General features: G+C 41.2%; 4 protein-coding genes across 4 annotated transcripts; 2 read left to right on the top strand and 2 right to left on the bottom strand.

The window, feature by feature from the left end:
- Window positions 1–104: 104 nt before the first annotated feature.
- Window positions 105–1,784, top strand: MELLADRAFT_115750 (uncharacterized protein; the record flags this gene model as incomplete). The annotated part of the gene is made up of 2 exons (XM_007407232.1): window positions 105–459; window positions 565–1,784. The coding sequence occupies 2 exons, from the start codon at window positions 105–107 to the stop codon at window positions 1,599–1,601; spliced, it is 1,392 nt and encodes a 463-aa protein (XP_007407294.1).
- Window positions 1,785–2,185: 401 nt separating this feature from the next.
- On the bottom strand, window positions 2,186–5,677 carry MELLADRAFT_61120 (uncharacterized protein; the record flags this gene model as incomplete). Its single annotated transcript, XM_007407099.1, has 3 exons — window positions 2,186–5,241; window positions 5,323–5,439; window positions 5,548–5,677. 3 exons carry the CDS (start codon window positions 5,675–5,677, stop codon window positions 2,186–2,188), a joined length of 3,303 nt encoding a protein of 1,100 aa, XP_007407161.1.
- A 3,953-nt stretch (window positions 5,678–9,630) lies between these two features.
- On the top strand, window positions 9,631–10,762 carry MELLADRAFT_95905 (uncharacterized protein; the record flags this gene model as incomplete). The annotated part of the gene is made up of 4 exons (XM_007407233.1): window positions 9,631–9,868; window positions 9,946–10,538; window positions 10,624–10,635; window positions 10,718–10,762. The coding sequence occupies 4 exons, from the start codon at window positions 9,631–9,633 to the stop codon at window positions 10,760–10,762; spliced, it is 888 nt and encodes a 295-aa protein (XP_007407295.1).
- A 2,129-nt stretch (window positions 10,763–12,891) lies between these two features.
- MELLADRAFT_95904 (uncharacterized protein) lies at window positions 12,892–14,016 on the bottom strand (the record flags this gene model as incomplete). The annotated part of the gene is made up of 1 exon (XM_007407098.1): window positions 12,892–14,016. The coding sequence occupies one exon, from the start codon at window positions 14,014–14,016 to the stop codon at window positions 12,892–12,894; it is 1,125 nt and encodes a 374-aa protein (XP_007407160.1).
- Window positions 14,017–15,396: the final 1,380 nt, after the last annotated feature.

Raw genomic sequence — 15,396 nt, 5'->3', positions numbered from 1 at the left:
GAAAGAGAAGAGGAAAGTCAAGGGATGAACCCTAACCCTAGTGTCTTAGTCTGATACTGAAAACTCAATTGCCATTCAAAATGAACTCCGCCAAAGACAAAAACATGACAGTCACTACGGATACTTCAACTTCACTTTCATTCTCAACTTGGCTTCCACATCTCAGCAACAATCCACTTCATTTAAATTATAAATCACTTTGGAATTTGGTTCAACAATTACATTCATCTTCTACTCAAGTTGAAGAACAAAATGATCATCATGAAAATCAGAATCAAATCGATCCATGGGAAAGAAGTTTTGCTACAAATTGGTTAACTCGTCTTATGTCTATCTCATTAAAATTATCATCTATAGAGTCATCTGAAGAGTCGATATATAAGTCTCATGATTTTGATGATTGGGACGCTTTAGCTGCTTTTGCTGGCAATGTACTCGCGTTTCTCACTGGGAGCCCGGGTAAGCAACTTTTTGTCTAGCCTATATAGTCATGATCTTGGATGCTTGAAAAAATATCATAGGACCATATTACTAATCGAATTTGTGTATTCAATCATGCTACAGCAACTGCTTCCCAACCTTATACTCGAAAATGTGTATTTGAGCTCAATTCAAATTGTGATCTTCCACCCGCCCACAGTAAAAGTGGTGTGATTGAAATCTTGATTCGCGAGGATATAATGTCATACGCAGCCATCGGATGTCAAACCTGGAATTCGGCGCCATTGCTTTGTCGTCGAATCGCCTCTGATCCACTAAAATGCTTTCCTCAGCTCGCCCCCGCTCAATTGGATCATTCAGTATCATTATCGGCAGATGTGCAGTTCAACACGCCACCATTAATCACAAGTCCCACACGACGTTCGCTCAAAATTCTTGAACTTGGCGCAGGCACTGGACTTGTTGGTATCACTACAGCATGCGTATTGGCTCGATTTTTACGATCAAAGAGTGACGCAACATCACCTATCGATATCGAATTGATTCTCACAGATTATCATCCCAAAGTTCTTGTGAATCTTAATCATAACCTTTCATTAAACGCAGATGGATATGTTCTTCCAGAGGAATGTGAATCAACTTTATCTGTCAAGATTGAAACATTAGATTGGAGGGAGCTTCAAGGTTCTAGTTTATCTCAAAAAGGATATAAGTATGGATTTGATGTGATCCTTGGTAGTGATTTGGTCTATGAACCTCAACATGCTACATGGGCCTCAGAAGCCGTTCAATTCTTCCTCAAACCGAACCTGATTCATGATCTTACGTCTGAACCACCTCAACCTACTTTCCATCTTCTTTTACCTCTTCGTCCAACCTTTGCACTCGAATCTCAAGCTGTTCATAATGCATTTGGAGGTCAAGATATAGAGGAATTACTTAATTCTACTGATCTTAAACTGTTACCTAAACATGATTGTCAATGGGAAGAAGAAGAAAACTCTAAAGCTAAACCTAATGGAATTCAAAGTTTACAGAATAGTGAATTGATGAATGAGAAAAGTGTTTTAGAAATCAAAGAATATTTCAAAGAAGATGGAATTAGTTTTGGTCAAGGTTGTAGTGATTATCAATATTTAAAGATTTGTAGACGAAGTTGAATATTTTTTTCTAGATTATGGTTAAACTCATTTGGAATCATTTTTGTTGGAAATTAGAGCTTTTTATTCTTTAGATTTGTTTATTACATTTCTCTTTGTTCTTATGTGGAATTGGAAATATAGAAGAATTTGTAATCAAAACTTTAAATAAATCAAATTGAATGATAATAGTATTGATCAATGAATACAGTGAGTATCTAGGCTCTTGCAAACTTTACACATCTGAAAAATTCATCTGGACATCATGAATGATCACTGATACTCAAAGATCTGTAATTGTAACTTTAAGGAAAAGAGTAATATTATGGTACTCAAAGTTACATATGTATTGTACATGTATATAGTTGTCTTATACTTTTTGGTTTTTTTGGGTGGTAACAAAAGTGCTTGCTATCTGGGTCCCAAAGTATCTAGCTTTGAGGACCTGTTGCATACATCATATCTACATTTCAAATATGACCCAATTCAATACCAAGTGGAATAGAATTTCAAACTTTTAACTTTTATGACATACAAGCATGCAAAAGAGCACAAGTTTTTTGTAATTTTGTGCTGTGATTTTGTGAAATGAAATGTAGATATCTTTAATCATGATGGTCAGCTGGTTTGATATCAAAACCAAAAAGCCTAAAACCACTAGGTATTACTTGATCTTCATCTGTGTTGACATTTGTTGAAGGGGAATTTGGTGGTGCATCCACAATGGTAATGGCTTCTGGCCACATACTGATTCCTTCTTTTGGATGGTCAAGGTTTGATTTGTCAATATCTTTACCTGAATGAAGGGTTTTGAAGGAATTGCCCTGATTTTGCACCTGGCTTGATGAAGAAACCATATCAGAGGGATAAAACTTGATAACATGACCTTTAGTTTTTTCACCACCCTTCATTAAGATATCCTCCTTACTAGATTTAGGATGTGTAATACTCCAGATATGTTTTGGTGGGATCTCTACTTTCAATCCCTTGTCTTTTGCTTTCCAAATCCTACTTGAGATTGACTGAGGGGCTGGGCTTATGGTGGAGGTATCTTCTGACCCGTTGTATACACCTGCAATTTTGTTTGGTTTTAATTTGGGTGGTTTAATCCGAGTATCTTCTTTTCCCATGCTCTTCTGAATACCCTTGCTAGCAAGAGTGATATCTTTCTTAAACTTTGAAGCTGTCCTTAAAGTGTGGTCTTTGACTGGAGAGATGTCTACATTGTGTTCAATTCCTTGGATCTCTGACCAAGCATCAGATGCATGACTGAGCTGCATACTGTAAGATCCTGTGTCTTCCTGAAGGTCTTTTGCAGAAGATGGCCCCTTGGGTGTTTCCTCTCCAAACAGCTCTTGGAAGAGCTCACTCAGATCCAACTTGGGAGGATCTTGTTTTTTTGGGGTTGTTATCAAATGGTGAAGTTGAGGGGGAATGTGAGGAGAAGAGACAAGATTAACTCTTGATTTTGGGGTTGACATCATATGAGCTGTGCTCTTTGTGTCAACACTCATTGCCTTGTTGTTTGACCCATCAAATTTCAGATCACCTATTTGCCTAATGCCCTGTCTTTTAGCATTCATCTCATGATGATGTGATCCAGGCACTTCTCTTTGGTCTTTCACTATGTATTTTCTCTTCTTACTCTTGAATGATTCAATTTTTTCTTTATCTTTTGTTTGAGCAGCTATTGGCAAAACATTGCTTGGGCTATCATGTGATTTAAAATTGTTGTGAAGCATTTCTACCACCATCTCAGCATCTCCAATGTCTCTTGCTGGGGAATGAGGTACGGCCCTTGGTAATTCAAGCTGTGTTTTGTTCTCTTTGGTGATCAACTTTGTTCTTTGGGGGATGTTGTGTTTGTTTTGAGCTATGATTTTCATATCACCTCTGTACCTTGGATCCCCTTTGCGTATGGTTTTGATCGCTTGAGAGAGTGTTCCATGCACTTCTCTTTGGCTGCTTGATGTATATTTTGCTTTCTTCCTTTTTGAGCCTTCATTCCTGGTTGGGAACATTGATGAATGACTATTGTCAAAGCCACCAGGGTATCCTGAATTGTTATGATCCATGCTTTCCACAATTTCACCCTCTTCAATTTCGTCACCTGGGACATTTGCTGATTCAACTCTTGGCAATTGTTTTCTGGGGAATTCAAATGCTGTTTCATCATCCTTGCCACTGGATTTCCTTTTTTCAGGAACTCGTTGCTTATCTTGGATTATGATACCTGTATCACTTTGTGAATCTTTGTGTATCAGCAACATTTGCTGTGATGTTTCTGCAAAGCTTTTCATGTATTCAGAGAAGAGGTTGTGTAAATCTTTCTCAACACCAAATGGGTGTGTTATGCTGTTGTCAAGAGAAATTATGCTTTCCAAGCTGTTGCTCCCCACTAAGTTTCCTGTCATTGGCCAAAGGTGTGATGCTTCTTGAGTGATTAAATTTTGAAGGTGTAACTGACAACCAATATATATGAAGTAATACCTGCCCAAAGCAAAAGCAGTTCTTGGTTGGCGGTTTGTAAAGCTGAGACCATTTCTGAAGGTCTGTTTCTCATCCATAAAGTGCCACAAGTATTTGACATATCGTAGAACATCTGAGTAATCAAACCCTTCAAAATCCAACCCATGATCCTGTCCAAGCCTCAAGATAATTTTTGCAACACTTTGAGAAAGTACCCACCACATCACCATATACTTTGCTCTTTGAACTACAGTTTCTCTCATTGAAGCCAGAGTGTCTTCACTAAACCTAAACAATTCAGTGATGATATCCTGAGCAAATTTTAATGTGCGCCTATCCCTGTGATCATGACAACTATCAAAGATCTCCAATATTTCACACAACTCTTCAAGAATCTCCGAGTCATGTTTGTTGTCATTATCCATCAGTCTTCTAAAAAAAAACTTTGCGGTTGGATAGATTTTCAGAAGTGATGATATGTCTTCATTTTTTTTCTTGGAAAGACGACTGGTTTCAGCCACACCAACAAGTCTCTTCCAAATATTCATGTGGTTTTGAGTTCCAATAAACTCAATACCCCGGAGCTTCTTCTTTATTTTCTCTGCAGTGACTTCATTCCGGGACATATAATAATATGGATCTTTGGTGCTCAGCCGACACTTCCACCATGTGAGCACAGAATTCTGGTGCACAATCCTGGATGTTACTTGGTTAGCAGCCAATTGCCTCTTGGAAGGTATTGAAGCATCTTCTCGCAAAGAGAACTGTCTAAACAACCCTTCGTCTCTGAGACCATCCATCACAAGATGCTCTACCATGTTCAAAAACCCAATACTTGCTAGATATCCTCCGGCGTATATATGTGCAGGTTTCGATGTAAGAAAAGCTGCTGATAATCGATATTGAGATTGACCTGTCGCAGCTCTGTCACGGAGATAAGTATGAGTCTGGAAGATGTTAAATGCCAACGCAGATTTCAGAATATGTTGAACAGTTTCGTCAACAATCAGCGTATTTTGATACGGCCAGTGTTGTCCCAAAACCTTGGACGCATGCTGTGCAAGCTGAACTTTTAGATCCTCAACTACATGACGATGCTCGGGTGCCGCATTAGGAATGAATACCCTGTTTATCTTATCTACCATTGAAAGAAGAGCTTTCAGGCCACGATCTGCTTGGTTAGGCACACTGTCTACCACACGTGAAGGTTTGAGCAATTAATGACGATTCACCTCTCATGGGTGCAATTCTAGGAAAATCAAGATCGGCTTACCTTGCATCTGGTTTTTAGTAGGTGTTGCGCGCCAATGAGCAGTAGTTGTCAAGCTCTTCCATGAATTATCATGTACACTATCCCAAAAAGCGTCTTGAATTCTTATGTCATTTTCACCTATGAAGCATGAAAGTGAATCAAACATCAGCTCCATCATCCTTCCAAATTGACGATCAGGGCCAAAGTTGCCAAAACATTCGCAGATACAAGGTCATCATTTCATACCGGAAAGACAACCATGTATAGTGTCATCATCTTTGATGGGTCCCAATTCTACTTTGGTGAACAAATTGCAGATAACCGAACCAAAGTAGGGCAAAATTAAAAGAGACGCCAGAAGTGTTCTATGCTTCATCTTGAAAGGTAGTCAAATGTTGTGGTTAAAATTAACACACAGTGTTATAGACAGTTGGATTGAAGAAACGTGGGAGAAAAGTGAGAGAAATACTCCAGGTATTCTTCGCTCCATCTTAAACTTTTAACTACGTATGGGTACCCGCAGATTGCTAATACATAACAGTTTTACATTGGTCCAACAAGTCTTGTATCAACCTGTATCTCTTGCTGCGTATGTTCAACATCGCACCAGAAACTGGTTTCTCATCATCATATGCGTAGCCTGACGATCACCTAATGGAATGTTTCAAAGGTCCATGTAGCTGAAAATAGATCAGGGCTAGGACGGTGAATTTTTTTTTTTTTATTTTTTTTTTATTTTAGAGTGCTTTTGATTTCACATATCGCACTAGCTAACTTTGTAAGTCTAATGTAAAAGTTTACAACCACCGCTAATCCTCCCGCTTGTACCGGACTACCAAGCCTTTACAACAGGTTCTTATGTTCTAACCACGCGCCCAAAAGAATTTACACCACAAGAAAAAGTAAAAATGAAAATAAGATAACATAAGATGATAGAAAAAAAAAAAAAAAAGATAACTATTTCATAGATCAATAATATGCATGTTGGCTTTCTATTTGTCTAGGTATGTTTGTAAATAAAGAAATCTTCCAGTTTCTTGAATGTATTGAGCTAAATATGGGTAGACTTTAGGTGTGTCCAAAAGTCTTCTTGCTGAGTTGATGTCCACCTTGATCTTTTCTTCTTTCAGTTTATTTCTAAACTTTTGCCTGTGTTTCGTGTATTTCTTGCAATACACTAAGAAATGTGCCGGTGTTTCTCAGGTTGAGACCCGTCCCCCGAGTGCCGGGTTTCGAGGCGCCGACAAGATATAATTTTTTTTAAGCGTCAGCACGGCACCCGAGCCCGGCAAACCCGATTAATTTTCCCAGCTACAGCCTGAGAACGCCTCCCGGACCGAGAGCCTTGACGGGGGCGCCGGGCGCCGGGGGATTTCCGGGTAAACCCGGTAATCCGAGGCAATCCGAGGCAATCCGAGGCTTGAGAGAAAAAAGTCGTGATCGAAAGAGGTCTAGGAACTCTCTGGGACAAGATATGGCCAGGAGGAGTCTAGTCCCTTGCGCTCAAAACTTCAAAGCAAGGGACTAGACCCATTGAGATCATGTGAGAAATAAGATTAATCATTAAAAGACTTGAGAATTGAGACTCGATTCAAGAGATTTTGATTTAAACATTTCCTTTCGTTTTCCAACCAACAACCCAATCATTTATCTAACAAGAAATTCTAACGACACATTCATATTGAATATGTCAAGCACTCCTACTACTAGTACTAGCTCTGTACCTAAGACTTCCGCAACAGCAACATGACACTTGTACCGTACTGTCAAGAATCTCACTTCCAAGGTCCTCCCTATCATTGTCGATTAGCCTTTTTATACAAATGTCTGCGTTGTTTTGTCTTTGTTGTTGTTTCTATTGCTATATTATCCTCGATTCCTCTCATTGCTTTTATGACTATTCCCCCGGGGTCCCCGAGGAGAATCGTTTTTTTTTTCCTGCCATAACGACCCCCCGGAACGACTATCCCCCAGGGTATAGCCATCCAATACAGGCTGGCTCGAACCCTGAACCCGCCGGGAGCGCCCGCGGGGACCCGATATTCCCCGGGTGTCGGGGCTCATCCTGAGGTGTTTCTATAGCAAGACATGCTTCACACTTGTTATCTTCTTCTACTCCTATCCTATGTAGGAATTTCTTCAATGGGCAGTGTCCGCATCTTAGTTGAAAGATTGCTGCGGCCTGTCCTTTTTCAAGTTTATCCAACGCATCAGCAATCCATTTGCTCTTTGTTTTGTAAGAAGTGTTGGAGATAGATCTAAGTCAGTTACTTGTTTGAATTGTACGAGCGCTATCATGATAGCCATAGTTTCCATTTCATAATTTGATATTCCGTCCGGTGGCCCATATGAATGGCTCGCGGTCCTCCCTTCCATTGCTATTGCTGCACCTCCTCCCACTTCTTCAATGTATGACCCGTCCGTGAAGATAACACATGCGCCTTTGTCGTTTTCTTCTTGAATTTGGGTCGGTACTTGTTCTTTAACTTTCTCGCGTTTGTCTCCTAGGTTCTCAACCTGCCATCTAGGCTCTTCCCATGGGGGGGTCGGGTATGGATAGATTGTTTCTAAAATGTTTGTGTTAGGTAAAAAGATGTCAGTTTTTCTAATCAATCTGTGAATAGGACTTTTATGCGTAGCTGGTTCATTTAGTAATTCGTGTTGTATTATTTGTCTTGATGGGTGAGAGGCCGGTGCCGTCAGTCGTTTGTACACATAGTCGTGATGATATCGTAAAGCTAAATTCTTGAAAGTTACCATGTCTGCATCATGGTACATCTGGTCTGTTGGTGAGCTCTTGAAAGCTCCCAAGATTAGTCGATTCGCTGCATTTTGGAATTGATGAAATATCTTTGATACTTTACTTTCTGTCCGTGTATTGAACCACACTATACTTCCAAACAGTATTCTAGGTTTTAATATAGCCGTTATCAATGTTTTTGTCTCTTTTGGGCTTAGGCCATGGTAACATCTGCTAATTCTACTAAGCTGAGCTATGGTTGCCTTTCCTCGAGCTACCATTCTGTGTATGTGAGGTTTATATGTCAACTTCGGATCTAACCAGAGGCCCAGCCGTCAACTTCGGATCTAACCAGAGGCCCAGCCACCGGAGTTCAATCGTTTTCGGCTGTAAGGTCTGTGTTCCAAATAAGAAATTTGGGTTAGCATGTTTCTTATGTGTAAAATGCATAATTTGGGCCTTTTTTTGGTCAAAAATCGCTCCATGTCTCCTTCCCCACTCAAGTGATCTTTCGCCCTCCTCCTCCAGGTCTAGAATGTTGAGGTCAATGTCTTTGTTAGCAACTAGATGTGTTACATCGTCTATGAAGCCTAGAGATATTTTTAAACTCATCAGAGTCCCACGCTCGAGTCCTCGCGAGACGTCGAGCGAGGGACTCAGGACAAGTTTGCTTGTTTTGGCCTGTGAGGGTCAAGCGTTTTTGGTGGAGAGATTTGCTGTCCTTATAAAACTTTTTCACCTATTTGTGAAATTTTTTACACCAAAGAAACTTTTTGTTCGCCTTGGTGAGACGCACATTTATATCAAAAAAAAACGAGGAAGTAGATCCCCTCCCTTCTTTTTTGCCTCCAGAAGCTGGTGGTTTGTGCCTTTACTATTCCTGTATTTGTATGTAGCACGCAATTGTAATTGCTGCGAGTATACACATCCACCTTGTGCTTTTTGGCTTGGTTTTGCCCAACTATCTTGCTGAAAACTACAGTTCAACAAGTGATGCTTACAATTTCATCTCTTTCATGACAGACGTATTACCAATTCTGAGCGCTTCGAATGACCCGATATGTTCATAGATATTCATAACTATTTGACATATAGACCACATTAGAACCATCTGAAGCCAGGGGTTGAGTAGAAAATACAAAGAAATACATAAAAAATTCAAAAGCAGAAAAAATTGATGGATACATTCTCATCTCTTTTGCAACGTATTACCAATTCTGAGCGCATCAAATGGTCAAATGTCCCAATAGATATTCATAACTATAGTCATACACAATAGAGCATTACAAGCATCTCATATTTTATGACATGTGGATGGATACCAATTGCAAATAATTAAAAAGGAAGAAAAACCCTGCACAAAATCCCCTAGTAAACATTGGAAATGTGATCCCAAAAAGGTTATATGAAATTGCAGAACATTTCTATCTTCAATACTCCACATATAACAATACGGCCCTCATTAATTCTCGGTAAATCTTTGAGAAAAAAAAACAAAATCAAACTTTTATCTTTTTTGATCCGCTGTTATAAACTTCTATAAACAATTTCTTCCTCCTCATCTCTCGACAAACTACAAACCAGCAGAAATGCCAGCCCACCGCCAAGTTGAGGGATTTAAACCTACTGCCCGTATGATATCAGAGACTGTTTCTTTCTTGAAACACCTCAAAGAGATAGATTTGCCTCTTAAAGATGTATTACTTACTTTGATCCTGGGTGTCGATGACAACGATGAACTCGCCACACTGCGACGATACTGGAGCTCCAACCGAGGTTGGCCTTCAACGTTGAACATCCTGATGGCCTTCAAGAAGGCGGTCGTTAGTAAGTCACTGACTGGTCAACAGCACTGGGATCGATGGATCTTATCTGAGGTATAGATACTTCCTTGTATAACTAAGCTTTGACGTATGCTGATTTGGCCACCCATGATGGAAAACCTTGTCATTTTATTTCACAGGCTACGAAAATAGTTGCCGCAGAGAGCAGGCCACGCTCAGTCTTTGGACCTCCAACCCCAGCACATAGGATCACTCATTCGTTCTTTGGTATTGCTCGCACCGCTGAACGCTATGCTGCTCTCAAGAGAGGAACCGGTTTCCTATGGCATCTGATCCGGGGTAGTATTGGCCGTTATCGTCAAGTGGAGGGGATAGATGAGACAGCCTATCTGATTGACCCTCCAACTGTGTCGGAGTCTGAAGCCGCGCCTAGCAATCCGGCTCAGTCGTCAAACTTTGCAGCTGCCCACGGCGATGAACTCTCTGAGGTTACAGTCATGGATACTGACAAAGTGCAAAAAGACACTAGTGATTCTTCTAGCTCCTCCGAAGAACCACTTGTTCCGTTGATTGAACCGGATGTTCAACATGGAAATGATGAAGATGAAATGAAAGAGATTGAGGAAGAATTGGATTGGGGAGATGAAGAAGCTGGAGTTATTTATGTTGATTCAGTGGATCGCAAACAATTGTGGACCACACGGGCAACCAATGTGAGATTTTCTTTGGTTTTATTTTTGTCTCCAAAGCTGTTTTGAGGAAAACCCCTACCTTTGAACCACAATTTTTCGGAACCAGGTTGCAAACACAGTGTGTTCAATGGTTTCCTATGTCTGCAATCGAGGCGTGAACGGCTTGGCCCTTGAAAACTCTCTGGCTTTCATGGCCTCAGGGGCAAGCAGCAGGTTACACCACTATTTACATCATATCGGTCTAACTGCGTCACGCCGGACTGCCATTAGGATGGCAGCGCGGCTCACGCATGTATCTCTAAGTATTCTGCGTGACCGATTAGCCCGCAAATATGTGATTCGTCCGTTCCTCACGATTGATAATTTTGATATCATGGAACGTGTGCATTATTGTCGGCTAGACGCAGCTTCACGCATGTTCCATGGAACATGGGGTTATTTTCACTTTCACTCTAAAGACCTGATTGCGGAAGTCAAACCTGAAGAGTTAACTTTTGACTCTTTTGTTACCTCAATGCAGGAAGCTGAAAATGCCCCTGTCAAAGCGAAAAGCTTTCTACCTGATGACTCACAATTGTTACATTGGGATTCCGTCCTCAGGAGTCAACTTAATCAGGCCTACCTTGACTACATACTCACCAAGAACAACACTCACACCCCAAAGTCCATACCTAAGCTCTCAAAAAATCCACACTCAATAGAACGCATCAAGCCGACCGAGCCCGATGTGGTAATGCTTCAGTTGATTGACGCACCAGACTCTTCAGCAGGTGGGGTTGGCCAAGTTCTCGAACAAGTAGCAAGACAAACGGGGCGCTTGGTCAAAGATAACGTAGATGATCTTCAAATAATTGAAGGTGATGTAGGTACATGTCTGAATCTAGAAAGTTTGAGATGTAAGCGAGCCCCCTCAGCCAAGCGTTATGACGGACTTCATAATTTCCTATCAATTCCCGGAGCAGCTCATACTATGTGGAACAACGCTCAAGTGCTTATTGGAGAGGGGTGGGGCAACCCGGACGAGACAGACGATACTGGATTCGGTGCTATGTGGCAAACTTTGGGTGGTCGACCTGAAAAACCCGTCATCAAGAAGGACTTTGGTGTGATTATGAGAATGATATTTCATATTCACAGTGCGCTTTTGGTCCATTGCTTGAGGTCAGATCTGATATGTATGATGTGCTCAGCTATGTTATAATTACTGCCTGACAGTGATGCTTTGAGAATTTGCAGCCAGGTCAAGGATCAGATGAACAAGCCTGTCGATCTTGAAGATACTAAAACGGTGCAACAAATTATTGATACTGCTCATGATCAGTTCATGACGCTGAGCAGCCTGCGAGCTGCTAAAAGCCAAGGTGATATTCGAGGCTACAACATGCGATTACAAATCCGCGACTTGGCTACCATGGTGGAGGCTAATCAAGCAACCAAACAAGGTGATATTGGCCGTTTGATGCTGATGTGGAAAAGGTGGTCTATCATGGCGCACGGCATGTCTGGTCTTTCGCATTATCGAATGTATCTTCCTCGCCTTATCCTCCTCCTCGAAGATTACCTACCAAGGGGTCTAGCACATATCATCAAACATTCAACCCTCCTTTCTACGCGTGGCCATGCAGATCATTTTGTAGCTAAAGATTTGTATCTCGAGCACCAGAACTGGTGGCTGAAATACTTTTTTAATCAATCAGTGAGTTCCATATGACGTTGCTTATAGTTTGTTAAGTCTCTTATTGGTTTATAATTTTCACACATAGGGTTCTGGGACTAGAATCAAGATCCTATTGGACTGATTCTCTGCAAATATCAACCTAGTGAGTTTTTAGGTTCTTTTTGGAGATGGCGCGTCATGCAACTTAGATGTGTGATTTTCTTTTAAAGCTACGCCAATTGATTAGAAACCTCCGATTGAGATCGGGTATGGTGGAAATGTTTAGGCATAAGAAGCATCTGATCAATTCCCGATCTCTTGCTAAATTCCTAACTTGGAGTAACAAAAATTTGACCGAAACAAATGTAGCACAGCAGCCAGAAGAGAAAAAGGATTTGATGGATCTGGGTTACATCAATTTTCAGAAATTGCTTCAGAAAGAAGTCATACACAAGGAAAGTACCCGATTTCGATGGGGAACCCCCCAAGCGTCATTCCCAAACATAGACGACTTGGATTTGCTTTCGGAAGCTTCCGGCAAAGCTGATGCTGCGGATGCTCTAAGCGAAGCCGATGCTGAAGGCTCGTTGGATAATTCAGCATCAGAGGAGGACACGCATATGTGTGAGTTCAAACCATCTTTGTCAGATAAATCAATTCTGAAACTACATACCTTTTGTAGGTGGGATGCATGAGCATTAGTTATGAGGGTCATATCTAATGCTGCTTGGGTGGAACTTGTGAATGGTAGTGATGATGATAGGTGTTGTAGTAAACATTTTGATGTTTGGAAGTTTGAGTGGAGTAGTTGAAGTCTTCATGATCAGCGTAGTTTTGAAGATGTTGTTGGTTAGAAGGATGGTTTTGAGTTTGCATAGGAGTGTGGTCGGTGGTCTCATAGTTTGGATAATCGCGGTAGTTTTGATTGTCACTTCTAAGATGAGCGTAGTTTTCATAGTCACAATGTTCTGTGTAGTATTGACTATAGGATCTATTTTCCTCGTTAGTGTAGTTTTGACGATCAGGTGGTAACATTCGATTGAGATCTCCATTATTTACTCTGACCTCACCTAAGTAGTTTCGATTATCACGTTGTGGTATTCGATTGTGATTATAGTAGTTCTCATTAATTTCTCCGTTCTTTTGATATTTTTCCTCTTGATTCTGATCACCGTAATTTACTCTGCCCTCACCTAAGTAGTTTGAAAAATCACGTTGTGGCATTTGAATGTGATCGTAGTAGTTCTCCTTATTTTCTATGTTCTTTTGATAGTTTTCCTCGTTTCCGTAGCTTTGAAGATGAGTTTGTGGCAGTGGTATTGGATAGTCTTTCGAGTAGATCAGATTGTGATTCAAGGGGACGATGTTTTCACTGTAGGTGTTTGCATCGTGATTGTTGTAGTTCTGATTGCGATGAGAGTAGTTGGTGTTGTTATCGTAGGTGTGGGCATTGTTATAGTAGTAGTAAACATTGTCATGGTGGTAGTTTGGATTATGTTCATACGTAGGTGTATACATACTTTCATGACTATCTTCTAATCGTGGTCGAAGGGCTGGCTCTTCTGCGGAAGCGCCCAAACCAATTGATCTTTTGGGAGGTCGATTTGAAACTGGAGGTGTTTTTATGATAGGATCCAAGCAAAGTTCAGACTCTACAACCTCATGACCATTAGTTGGAATCGGATAATGGTGAAGCGCCTGACCAGGTGGATGGGTTTGAGGGTCTTGAGATACAAGAAGCTCTGGAGGTGGATTGCTGATAGTCTCCAAAATTTTTTCGTCTTGTCGAATATCTGACTCTACAACCTCAGGGTCCTGAGTCGGATTTGGATCCTGTATCATATGAGTTATTTGGGATACCAGTTGAGCTAGCTCCTTTTCTTTATTCCGAGTTTCTTTCTTGGCTTTCCGGACCTCCTTCGCCCAAGCAGCATCGTATTGCAGTTTTGATATTCCCAAAATGTCCTTTTGATTTTCTTTGTAGACAGATGAGCACTTCCACTGCTCAATCGTATTCAGAACACAATCGAACTGCCCATCACAAGCTTCACTTGCCAGTACTTTGCGTAATTAAGAATGGTTGACGAGTATGTCAGAATTCTTTGCCGCGACCCAGGCTTGTTGCTCTGATAGCATGGAGTCACTTGAAATGAAGTGATCGTCTCTGGGGAATAATGAGCTGTACAATGATTTGAAGTTTTTAAGCAGAAGCGCCTGTAGTTCGATAAAAGCTGGCGATGAGCGACATTTATCTTTTGCAGGACAAGTTAGAATGGTTGATTCGACGGAAGAAGGCTGTCTCGGTTGTACGGTCACAGTTTCTGGGCAGATTGGTACCGGAACTGAGCCGTTAACTACATCAACAAATGTAGCACGTGTGGCATGCTGTTGCGATTCGATCAGGCCAAAGAGCAGGTCAGGCCGACAATTTGAGCAGAGACAGGGGGCGATCTTAATTTGCCGATTATATTCCTTGATATACTCCTCATCGTCGAAGTGCAATGGAACATAGCCCAATCTAACGTTTGAAACTTTCCATCAATAACACTAGATAGCATAATGAAGTTTGAGAAAGGGTATACTTACTCATTGTCTATAGCAAAAGCCACACGAAGACACACAGGTGTAATTGCTAACCCATCCATTTGGTCATCATCCGACATTTTTTTGACGTTCTTAAAATCTTTTACCTGATTTTTACCACCCCTGCGACTTGGCTCAACTAGCATGACCCCCAAACCAGCGCGGTTATCTCGTCCACAGCGGCCAAGCATTTGACCGATAGTGGCTGGGTCAGCCCGTCCCATCACAATTACACGCTGTACTATATCCCAGTTTTGCCCCAATCCTAGAGCCATGGTACAACATATAATTGCAAACAATCCGGCCACAAAGTCCTCTCCACGCTCCAATTTGTCTTCCGCTCCAGTATCCACATGATAGCAACGTGCACATGAGCTATTACCATGATGTGTATCGCGAGGACGTCTTCGAGCCACATTAACCGCTTTCATAGTGTTATAGGTATGGTTCTGAGTTCCGGAGTATATCAGAGTTTGGGGAAGATCACAATCAGGTACACGGTCCGCCGGGGGGAAAAAGCGATTTAGGTCCTTTGCAGACTTGAGTGAATGACTCATTGTCAGTCTGATAAAACGGATCTTGTAACGGACCAAGTCGGCTCAAATTTCATTGACATCACGATCTCGGCGCCAACGTAGA

The sequence above is a fragment of the Melampsora larici-populina genome, assembly GCF_000204055.1.
Source record: "Melampsora larici-populina 98AG31 unplaced genomic scaffold MELLAscaffold_8, whole genome shotgun sequence".
In the NCBI taxonomy this organism is placed as follows: domain Eukaryota; kingdom Fungi; phylum Basidiomycota; class Pucciniomycetes; order Pucciniales; family Melampsoraceae; genus Melampsora; species Melampsora laricis-populina.
Note: the sequence above shows the minus strand (reverse complement) of the source record. Positions and strands in the feature narration are given on the sequence as shown.